The following is a 12,477-nucleotide window of genomic DNA, read 5'->3' as shown; positions in this document are numbered from 1 at the left end:
TGAGATGATTGTCCAAAGTTGTACTTGAGGACATCAGGTTTGTGACAATCAAGTGGGACAGGCTGAAAGTGACATTTAACCAGGATAAACTCTAATTAGTGAAGGATCATTGAGAGCAAGTAGGGGAGGTTTCCTGCATATTACAATTTGGGAAAGCATAAGTTTAGTGTGAAATTAAACAGTAACTTCAAAATCTAAAGCAACTGGTTTTATTTCTTTAGTGAATACCTGAAGATTCTGTGGTGCACAGCTTGCAGGATCTCTTTCTTCCCTTGTTTTTATTTTTTGCGCGTGTACTTACTTCTGGAGTGTGTACATTGCTTGTTCTATCTGAATGGTGCAATGCATTATTTCTTTTGTCATCACTGCTATCTGTCTCGGCTAATACATACTCAGGTCCACTTTTATTTGTCTCTTGTGCTGGTTCTCTGAATTGGTATTTTGCAAATGTATTATTGATATTTTCTCCACCTTCATTTGCATTTACTTCTTCAGCTGTTGCCATGTTAGTTGCCCTGGCCAAATGCTTTGCATCATTTAAATTACTGGTACAGAGTTCAGACAAATTGGCATTAGATTCATCGGTTTGGTACTCTAAATGTAACACTGCAGTTGCAGCATTAAACTTGCAGTCTGAGACCATATCACAAGTAGATGGCTTATTGTTATATTGATCATTTGTTGTCATCAAATCTCTAGAATGTTCTTCCTGGCTTATGAACTCTAATATTACAGCTTCACTGTGGTCTGGAGTTGTGGTGACATTATTACAGGTTTTATATTCTGTGATTAAATTATCAACTCTTTCATAATGGGAAGTTGTGGAGTTGATTTTTTGCTGTAAAGAAATGTGTTCTGAGGTTACAGGTTCAAGTAGATCCTGTCCAGATTCATGTTCATAAATCATAGGGATATTACATCTAAATTCTGAAACATCAGGAAGTATCATATTACTATCAGGATTGTCTTCTAGAGTCTTGTTCTTAGTATGCTCGTGCTGCTTAATTTCAACTTTTGGTAATGTATCATCCATTACGGTGAGTTCAGCCGTAGTGATTGGAATGTACTCAATAAATTTATTGATTTTTGTGGAGTCATCTTGGTCAGGCAAGTGAGAGCTCCTCTTTTTTAGGGATGTTGTATTGTTGGTAATGCTTTCATGAATACAGTGTCCTCCTGCTCTTTCATATTCATTTTTCTGAGATATTTCCATATTTAAATTACAAGGGGTAACTTTACTCAGAATTTCTTTGCTGACCTGAACTTTTGAATATTTTATCAATTGTGCAGGTTGTTCATCAGTGTTGCGTGCACTCAGCAATTCTTTTGTGAGTAATCTTCCACTTGCATTAGTGGTATTAGATTTGTTACTTACATCTTTTAACATGTTTATGGTGTAAAATGTATCAGTCAATTCAACTTCTGGAAAAGTTACTTGACTTCCTGTGTGAGTTGTATTGCTTTCACGCCACTTGAGATCAGCAATACTTTTATTTTTGTTCACAGCACCACAGGGTTTAAGTACTAATGGATGTTGCTGTGAATTTTCTCTATTGGATTGTTTGGATGAATTTTCAATACTGGGTTGTTTGGATGTAGTTGAATTTTCCTCTGCTTGGACTTCAAATCCAGTTGAATTTCTGATCCTTGCAGAACGCCTCAGCGACGTTTGAGCTTCAGATGTACTACCAGTAGCTACATGTTCATTATAACTGGTGAGTTTCATCTCAACTTCATTTACAGATACAGAGGTAGATTTAGTCTGAATTTCTAAATTATTAGATTGTGTGATTTTCTGTTCAGAATAAGTAGCAAACTGGTTCTGCAATTTCACCATGTAACGAGTTACAGGTCTTCCCAAAGGCTGCTCCACATCATGCTGCTTTGTTTTATTTTGATTCATATTGCAGGAAGTCCCTGGGCCTTGATTCTTTTTGTTGGGCTGAACATTGTTTTTTACTTGAAGCGTGCTTTCTGTTTTTCTTTTAAGAGATGGCACTGTATCAGGATTCCGGCTGCTCATAGTAGAATTCCTGCAAACCTAGAGTTATATACAAATCAGTAAGTAACCATAGCTAATCCTAAGCAATGGTGAAACTAAAAAACAGGGCAGTATCTTGCAATTTAAATGGTTTCTTCATCTATCCTGGCCCATTTAAAATCAAGATTATAATGTAATTCTCTAGCTTTCATAAAGTTATGCTAAGTTCAGTTTCAAAAAAAGGTGTTTATCCTCAAGAGGATCTACACTGCCCTCAACTTGTCTTCTATACTAGTACCTAATAAAGTAAATGTTTCAAATTTCAGCTGTGTGCCTCCACCATCTCTACTGATATCTCAATTCTTCTCTTCAGCCTTTGATAGGCAGTACCTATGACCCATAACACTGAGAAGACCTTTAGTCTCCACCACAATATGGTGAATGGACCTGGGGCAGGGGTCCTGCAAAAAACCAAAACTGAGCAACAGTTTGCAGATTATTAAGTGCCAGTAATGGCATGTCTTCTGTAATTTTAGTGATGGTGTGGGCATTAGGGCCTCAATTTTTAACATTTATATAAATCATCCAAGCTTTGGTTGCTAAATTTGTCATTGAAGAAAAAATTGGTAGGAAAGTAAATTATAAGAGCTTGGTTGAGTAACCACTGTAAATTGTACCTTGTGCACATCTGGATGGTACAATCTTGGGAAAGTGGATTGGAGTATAGGTTACAGGACACAATTAGTTGTAAGTGGGATTGTTATGTAAATCAGAATTGACTCAATAGAACAGAATGACTTCTTACTATGTCATACTGAAATATAGAAAAGGATACAGCACCTCATTATAATCACTTTAACTGAGAATTATTTTTGAATTACATGCTCCTTTTTCACAGCAGAACCCAAAAAGCAGAGAAAATTGTAAAGCATGAAAAACAAAAAATTCAAGAACTGTAATGTCAGTAGTTCAAATGTATTCATCCCCTTTGCTCAGTACTTAGTTGAACTACCTCTCATACCCACTTGTCTTTTTGGACAAGTCTCTTTGAGCTTTACACAATGTAATGGAGCAAGATTTGCCTATTCCAGGGGTCAGCAACCCGCGGCTCTTTCATCTCTGTGCTGCGGCTCCCTATGGCTTTGGAAAATAAATGATGAGTATTTAATTAAAATGTATTTTATGTTAGTTTGTTAGTTTTTGAAATGTAATTCTAAATTTGAAGATTATGGTGATCTTGTACAATCTAAATAAAACGTGTTTTTTGTCACTATTAATATACGTCACCACGGCCATTGCCTGACACCCGCCAGTGCTTGATTTCTTTAATTTTTCGATCCAAGGTAGGCTAACTATGGAGAATTCTAAAAAAAGAAAAGTGACTGAAGAAAACAGAACGTTTAATGATACGTGGGCAGATTCATTTGCTTTCACTGCTGACGAGACTGGTTTACCGGTATGCTTAATATGCAATGAGAAACTAGCAAACAACAAAAAGTCAAAAGTCGCAAGACATTTCCAGAATAAACACGCAGCCTTTGCTCAAAAATATCCGGATGGAGATGAGAGAAAAAATGCCGTTTCGGAACTGATGCGGAAGGTTGATCTGAGCAAAAATCATTTCAAGATCTGGATGATGTCTGGAAAATCAACGACATATGCTAGTTTTGTTGCCACTCAGGAAATAGTCAGGCACGGGAAGCAGTTTACAGATGGTGAATATATAAAAGAATCTTTCATTAAGATTTCAGAACATCTATTCACGGACTTTAAAAACAAGATTGAAATTGTGCAGAAAATCAGGGATATGCCCTTCTCTGCAAAGACAGAACCATAAAAATGGCAGAAGACATCAGAAGACAGTAAATTAAAGACATCAATTCAGCTGTGGCCTACTCGATTGCCTGTAATGAGTCTAAAGACAAAGGTGATATTGAACATATAGCGCTGTTCTGCCGGTATGTAAACTCTGCCGGGCCACAGGAAGAAATGATCGAGTTGATACCTCTAAAAGGCCAAACACGGGGGGAGGACATCTGTGAGGCTGTCTTGAATTGTTTAAGAACCAAAGTAATAAAGACCACCCACCTGGTGTCAGTAGCTACTGATGGGGCACCAAGTATGACAGGAGTGCACAAGGGATTTGTGGCTTTACTGCAGAAGTCGCTGGACAGAAAGCTGCTGACTTTTCACTGCATCTTGCACCAAGAGGCACTGTGCACTCAAACATTTCCTCCGGAATGCACAGAAGTAATGGATGTTGTCATTCAGATTGTCAATAAAATAATGGCAAAATGTTTAAATCACCGTCAGTTCTGTTTGTTACTGGACGAGCTGGAAAGCGCATATTCTGATCTCCTGCTGCACAACAAAGTCCGGTGGCTGTCCAGAGGGGAGGTGCTGAAACGCTTTGTCGCGTGTCTGGAAGAAGTGAAAACCTTCCTGGGCAGCAAAGGTCTCACCTTTCCTGAGCTGGAACAGCCAGAATGCCTGCAAAAGCAACACTTCATGGTAGACATGATAGCGCACCTGAACACGCTGAACACAGCTCTTCAGGGGAAAGGACGCACAGCCCTGCACATGTTGGAGGATGTTTTGGCATTCCAGCGCAAGTTGACAGTGCCTGCCAGAGATTTACAGAAAAGCACATTGTCTCACTTCCCCAATTTGAGAGAGTTCAAACAAGGTCACAACATGATAAATTCGGAGTATTTACATTCTGCAATCATCGCAATGCAAACATCATTTGGGAAACGCTTCTGTGAGTTCAGAGAGGTAAAAAACAGATTATCCTTCCCGGTCACTCCCCTAAACATCGATCCATCCCTACTGAATACAACTGCATTGGCAGGTGTGAGTCAACCTGATCTTGAGGTGGAACTGGCCGACATAGCCGACAAAGACATATGGGTGTCCAAGTTTAGATGCTTGACAGCAGACCTTGAAGATGTTGCCCGTCAGAAGGCCGTTCTTGCTCAGAATCACAAATGGAGTGATATTGAAAACCTCCCTAAACCAGACAAACTTGTGTTCGAAACATGGAATGCTATCCCCGACATTTATGTAAACATTAAAAAGTATGTGCTTGGAGTCCTGTCGATCTTTGGATCCACATATGTGTGTGAGCAGGTGTTCTCCAACATGAACTTTATTATAAACAAACATCGCGCACGCCTCACAGATGACAGCTTGCGATCCTGTGTAAAGATGAAGGTGACGTCATACAGCCCTGATGTGCAGACGCTGTGCGCTGAGGTCCAGGAGCAGAAATCCCATTAACCAAGTATGATAAATATTTTAATTGCCTATTATTTTACATATATTATCAATGAATATTTCATTGTTCAGTGAAATAGTCCTTTTATTTTTCAGGTTGACAGCTGGCTGACGTTATTTTTGGTTTGCTGCTGGCGGACAATTTAAGTTCGGCGTTTTTCATAAATACAAGAAGGACTCAAATAGACATTGATTATTTTACTTAAAAGTAAACTTCAACCCAACGTCTTTTTTTCGGAGTTCAAAATGTTTTTGTTGCATGCAGAAATGTAATTTAGTTTTCTCTGCAGGAGTTCATCAATTTCATAAATGCAACACATTATAGTTTGTTTATACATAGCATAAAGGCAAAAAAAAACGTTGTATGCAGTGTTATTTCATTTTAAATGTCAAACGGGTTTTGTGGCTCCCAGTGTTTTCTTTTCTGTGGGAGACGGGTCCAAATGGCTCTTTCAGTGGTAAAGGTTGCTGACCCCTGGCCTATTCCTTCATTCAAAATTGCTCAAGCTGTGCCAGGTTAGTTGTGGAGTAGTGCTGGACAGCAATCTTGAGATCTTGCCAGAGATGTTCGATTGGGTTGGGGTCAGGACTCTGACTGGGCCTTCCAAGGGCATCAATTTTCTTCATTTGAAGCCACTCCGTGGTTGTTCTGGCAGTGTGCTTTGGGATGTTGCCCTGCTGAAAGATGAACTTCCTCCCCACTAAGCTTTTTGGCACAGGCAAACATGTTTATATCCAGGATCTCTCTGTATTTAGCAGCATCCATCTTCCTATCTATCCTGATCAGATTTCCAATTCCTGCAGATGAAAGGCGTCACCATAGCATGATGTTACCTCCACCATACTTTACAGTAGGGATGAGGTTAGCTGGCTGATGTATGCACATGTATTGCTCAGTGCTGAGGCCAAAAGGTTCCACTTTAGTCTCATCTGATAGAAGACCTTCTTCCACATCTTTACTGTATCTTCTAAGTGACGCTTTTCAAAGTCTTTTCAGGCAAGGATATGCTTTTTTTTAAAGCAAAAGGCTTCTTCTTTGCCACTCTTCCATAAATACATACTTCATCTCTAGTTGTAGCCACTGACTTCTGCAGCTCACTCAGAGTGACTGACGGTGTCTCAGTAGCTTCTCTTACAAATGACATTCTTCTCTGGTGACTAAGTTTAGAGGAGCTGTTTGACCATGCAGTGTGGCTGAGGTTTCATATTTGTTCCACTTTTTCATAATAGACTGCACTGAGCTCTGAGGTATGTTCAGTGCCTTTCAAATGGTTTTGTACTCTTCCCCAGATTTGTGCTTCTCCCTAACAAGTTGCCTAACTTGTCTTGAATGCTTTTTGGTCTTCACTTTGGTATAGTCTGTTGAAAATCTACCATATTGTTGCACCTTACAGAGGATGGGTATTTATTCTTATGAATAAATTGAAATAGGTGATCCTCCAATTTTCCAAATGAACAAATTAAGTGAGTTGGTGAGGTAATATGCACCTGAAGAAAGTTAGTGTAGGAATACAAAGGGATGAAATTAAAAATTAAAAATTTTGGTTTTTAATTTTAAGAAAATTATTGACAGGTTTTGAAATTTTTCTTTTGATTTGACAAGATGTACAATGTTTTGTAGATTAGCTCAAAAATTCCTACTTAACTATACAGTTGGTCCTCCGTATCTACGAGGGATTGGTTCCAGGGCCCCTCGCGGATACCAAAATTCACAGATGCTCAAGTCCCTTATTTAACCTGTCTCAATGTGGTGGATCTTAGGACCCAGCGGAACCACAGACCTTATTTAACCAGTCTCAGTGCGGTGGATATTAGGACTCAGCGCCAGAGCTCTGAACGCATAGTGTTTCTGTTCACGAAAATAATCATGATCATGATTGAAAATAAAGTGTAAATAATAAAGCGTTCGGAAAGAGGTGAAACTTTTCCTCTTCATTGGAAAAGTCAATGAAGAGTCATTGACTTTCATCGGTCATTGGAAAAGCGTTAGGCTACAGTTGGTCAACGATTGGAACAGTTTTAAAGGATAAAGTGAGAAAGGCCCTGCCCCGATGAAAGCTACAATTATTACTAAGCAACGCAGTGGTTTAATTATTGGGTTTTGTGGTTTTGAGCTTTTGATCCTCCACATCAACCTGCCACAGATGGAGAGCGCACTCAAAAGCGGTCTGTCGCTGGCTCACACTCGGGAACGGTTCCCAAGCGCAGTGCTGGAACATATGTTCTTAAGTGTTTTATATGCATAGAAAGGTAAAATATATACTATATACTAAGACAAACGTTTGACTAACTGACGCTTAATAATACCAGATGTAGCTGTTCCGACTTACTTAGTAAGAGAACTTCTGATTTTTTTGATTTTTTTTTTATTCTGATTTTTTCTGGACTGCCAACACAGATGCCCTGTGCAGGAAAGCACAGAGTCGACTGTACTTCCTCAGAAGGCTGACGTCATTCAATGTTTGTAGTGAGATGCTGAAGATGTTCTATCGGTCAGTTGTGGAGAGCGCCCTCTTCTTTATGGTGGCGTGCTGGGGAGGCAGCATTAAGAAGAGGGACGCCTCACGTCTTAATAAGCTGATAAGGAAGGCGGGCTCTGTCGTGGGCACAGAACTGGAGAGTATGGCATCGGTGGCAGAGCGGAGGGCGCTGAGTAGGCTACGGTCAATCATGGAAAACTGAACATCCTCTGCACAGCACCATCCAGAGACAGAGAAGCAGCTTCAGCTGCAGGTTGCTGTCAATGCAATGTTCCTCAGACAGGATGAAGAGATCATTATTCCCCAACGCCATTCGGCTCTACAATTCAACTACAAGGGGCAAGACATGTTAAAGTGCCGGGGTTAGGACTGAGCTTAAGTTACCACTCAATGCACTTTAGTAAACTATTTAAGAACTTTTTAAAAGCTATTTATTAATGCTTTTTGGGAGGGTGATTTTAGATGCATATCATATTTATACTGAGTTAAATACTGTATATAATTAGTTTTGCTACAATAAGTGCATGGGACACTGGAAAAATGTTGAATTTCCCCTTGGGGATGAATAAAGTATCTATCTATCTAACTATCCTGATCCACGATAACCCACGCACATCCTCCCGTATACTTTAAATCATCTCTAGATTACTTATAATACCTAATACAATGTAAATGCTATGTAAAATAGTTGTTATACTGCATTGTTAAGGGAATAATGACAAGAAAAAAAAGTCTGTACATGCTCGAACAACAAGTGCTGGAAGAGCACTTCCGGGTTTTCGCCATTTGCAGTTGGTTGAATTTGCAGATGCGGAAATCGCGGATAAGGAGGGCCGACTGTATTCTACATTTAGAAAATGAAACAGTAAAAGGTGAAAAAAAATTGTGGGGCCTAATTACTTTTCATAAAGCCCTGTACATGAAGACTACAAAGATAGATTAAATGAATAGACAAAATTCTGGCAACAGGACTACAATGTGGGAAAATGTAGTTATCCATTATGAAATAAAACTGAAAAGATATAATATTTTTCTAAATGGTGAGAGGTTGCAGAGCTCCAAGATGGAGAGGAATCTGGGTATCCTGACACATGATTCACAAAATGCTCGTATATCAGTGCAGGAAGTAATTAGGAAAGCTAACAGAATAACAGGTTGTCATTCAGGTCTCCTTCTTTAAAGGAATGGAAGGAGTTCAAAGAAAACATTCAAAAAAAAGTTTACAAAGTCGAAAAAAAATAATTGAAACATATAAAATACTGACATAGTGTATATGGAGAGGATATTTCCTTTTGAGGGGGGATCTAGAACTTAAAAGAAATTCTTTTAAAAATAAAAGATCACACATAGCAAGGCAATTTTTTCTTTTGCAGAGCCTGGGATATTTGGAGTTCTTTTTCTCAAACAGCAGTGGAAGCAAGAGCCCGAATGATCTCAAGGCAGCGGTAGGTAGTTAGTCATAATATGTCAGAAGGGCAAAAATCAACTGCAAACATACAGGAATGCAGAACTTTTCAATAGGAACAGGTGCAATTGTATTAAATAGTGGAAGACACTTGAAGTGCTGAGTAGTCCATACTTTCTAAACAATTTACTTAAAAACCATATGTCATGATGTTGACTGAAGCTTAAAGTTATTAAGAATATACTTATTGTTTTAGCTGCCTTGAACAGATGGTATGGTGGATTCACTGGAACTAGCTGTACAAAAGCTGATTCATTCTGCTGACTCAAAACAGAAGGGAACATAGGAATGTAGGAAATGAAAGCAGGAGTGGATTACTCAAATAGATAGTTAACACAAAGACAACTGCAGATGCTGTGGTCAAATCAACACGTACAAACAAGCTGGAGAAACTCAGCAGGTCGGGCAGCATCCATTGAAACGAGCAGTCAACATTTCGGGCCGAGACCCTTTATCAGGACTGAAGAAGGAGGGGGCAGGGCCCTATAAAAAAGGTGCCAGGTGAAAAACCAATCAGAGGAAAGATCAAAGGGTGGGGGAGGGGAAGCAGGGAGGGGATAGGCAGTAAATTTTGAAGGAATGTAGGGAAAATACTATGGGTAGTAGAAGAAGGCAGAATCATGAGGGAGGTGATAGGCAGCTAGAAGAGGAGGCAGAGTGAAAGTGGGATGGGGGAAGGGAGAGGGAGGGAATTACCAGAAGCTGGAGAATTCGACGTTCATACCAAGGGGCAGGAGACTACCCAGACGGTATAAGAGGTGTTGCTCCTGCAACCTGAGTTTGGCCTCATCATGGCAGTAGAGGAGGCCACAAATGGAAACGTGAAGCAGAGTTGAAGTGAATGGCAACCGGGAGATCCTGTCTGTTGTGGCGGACGGAGCGGAGGTGCTCGAAGAAGAGGTCCCCCAATCTGCGTCAGGTCTTGCCGATGTAGAGGAGGCCAAGGGGTAGAGAGGGAAAGATGTGCTTACTGGTGGGGTCCTGTTGAAGGTTGCGGAGGATAATATGCTGGATCTGGAGGCTGGTGGGGTGGTAGGTGAGGACAAGGGGAACATGGTTCCTGTTGTGGTGACGGGAGGATGGGGTGAGGGCCAAAGTGCAGGAAATGGAGGAGTTGCAGGTGAGGGCATCGTTGATGACGGCAGAAGGGAAACCACGATTCTTAAAGAAAGAGGACATTTGAGATGTCCTGGAATGGAAAGCCTCATCCTGGGAGCAGATGCGGCGGAGATGGAGGAACTGGGAATAGGGAATAGCATTTTTACATTTGGCAGGGTGAGAAGAGGTATAGTCGAGGTAGTTATGAGAGTCAGTGGGTTTATAGAAGATTTCAGTAGACAGTCTGTCTCCAGAGATGGAGACTGAAAGATAGAGAAAGGGGAGAGAAGTGTCCAAGATGGACCAAATGAATTTGAGGGCTGAGTGAAAGTTAGAGGCAAAGTCAGTGAAATTGACGAGCTCAGCATGGGTGCAGGAAGCAGCACCAATGCAGTCGTTAATGTAGCGAAGGAAAAGTTGGGGAGCAGTACCAGTATAGATTTGGAGCAAAGACTGTTCCACATAACCCACGAAGAGGCAAATATGGATCTCTGGATCCAGCATATTATCCTCCGCAACTTCTGCCACCTTCGACAGGACCCCACCACTAAGCACATCTTTCCCTCTCTACCCCTCTCAACTTTTCGCAGGTATCATTCCCTCCATGACTGCCTGGTCCATACGTCCCTCCCCACAGATTTCCCACCTGATACTTATCCCTGCAAGCATAAGTGCTTCACCTGTCCCTACACCTCCTCTCTTACCACCATTCAGGGCCCCAAACAGTCCTTCCAGGTGAGGCTACACTTCACTTGTGAGTCTATTGGGGTAACCTATTGCATCTGGTGCTCCCGGTGCGGCCTCCTCTACATCAGCGTGACCTGACACAGACTGGGGGACCGCTTCGTCGAGCACCTCCACTCCGTCCGCTACAACAGACAGGATCTCCTGGTTGCCACCCACTTCAACTCTGCTTCACATTCCCATTTGGATATGTCCATACATGGCCTCCTCTACTGCCATAATGAGGCCAAACTCAGGTTGGAGGAGCAACACCTTATATACCGTCTGGGTAGTCTCCAGCCCCTTGGTATGAACATTGAATTCTCCAGCTTCCAGTAATTCCCTCCCTCTCCCTTCCCCCATCCCACTTTCACTCTGCCTCCTCTTCTAGCTGCCTATCACCCCTCTCATGATTTTGCCTTCTACTACCCATAGTGCTTTCCCCTTACATTCCTTCTTCAACTTTCCTGCCCATCCCCTCCCCCACCCTTTGATCTTTCCTCTGATTGGTTTTTCACCAGGCACCTTCTTTATAAGGGCCCTGCCCCCTCCTTCTTCAGTCCTGGCGAAGGGTCTTGGCCCGAAATGTTGACTGCTCGTTTCAATGAATGCTGCCTGACTTGCTGAGCTCCTCCAGCGTGTTTCTACATGTTCAAATGGATAGTTGTAGTCTTCTTCACTTCTAGCTCTTCATAGTTATCAATGTATAAATAATATGGCTAATTTTCAGAGGGTTATTCTTAACACAGACTTTATAAATAGCATACTATGAACGTAATTCACTGAAGGGATAGTTCTATGGAATAGGAAGGTTAAGATAGGAATATGATGAACAAATACAATCTTTCCCCCCAAACTAAATATTTGCATATGTAATTGACACTTACCTCAATCTTACTGGCCACTGTACTTTTTAAATCCCTGTTTCTTGTATGCTGTCGGTTTCCTCCAACTTTGACTGCACCTAATTATAATTATTCTTAATTAGAAATATAAATCCAGCATGACAATTTTGAGACATAAATGAGTTTATAAGGCAGATCCATAATGTGGATCCAGTGTTATCAATGAGGATCAATAAGGTTCAGTTCCTTGTTTATTACTATTTATATCATTAACTTATAATTAACTTCAGGAAGGATAATGTATGTTGTTCCTGGTTACGAATATCTGACTCACTGACACTCCCAAACAAGCTCCCATAATATTAAATTCAAAATTCCAAAGGTGCTGTACATATGTTTGTTCCTACAAATGACAGAACTAGTTTCCTATTTCTTTCTACTTTTAGCAATTGTTCTTTTCTTAGCAATATTATGTACTTTTAATTCCACTCATTACAACATTGTGGAGGTATGGTTATCATATCAAGTGATTTTGTGACTTACAGACAAATCAACTCATGGATGTCTGTAAAAATAAAGCTCATTCACGATCCATAGCTTGTAAAGATA

The 12,477-nt window shown here is 40.6% G+C and overlaps 1 protein-coding gene across 1 annotated transcript in view; it reads right to left on the bottom strand.

Moving 5' to 3' along the window:
- Positions 1 to 12,477, bottom strand: part of LOC132396483 (ankyrin repeat domain-containing protein 31-like) — a 137,956-nt gene that overhangs the window by 45,330 nt on the left and 80,149 nt on the right. The window contains 2 exon segments of the mRNA XM_059974024.1: positions 229 to 2,041; positions 11,911 to 11,987. Coding sequence (XP_059830007.1) covers positions 229 to 2,041; positions 11,911 to 11,987 — 1,890 coding nt within the window.

The sequence above is a fragment of the Hypanus sabinus genome, chromosome 7, assembly GCF_030144855.1.
Source record: "Hypanus sabinus isolate sHypSab1 chromosome 7, sHypSab1.hap1, whole genome shotgun sequence".
NCBI lineage: Eukaryota > Metazoa > Chordata > Chondrichthyes > Myliobatiformes > Dasyatidae > Hypanus > Hypanus sabinus.
This window is presented reverse-complemented; position numbering and strand designations above follow the sequence as displayed.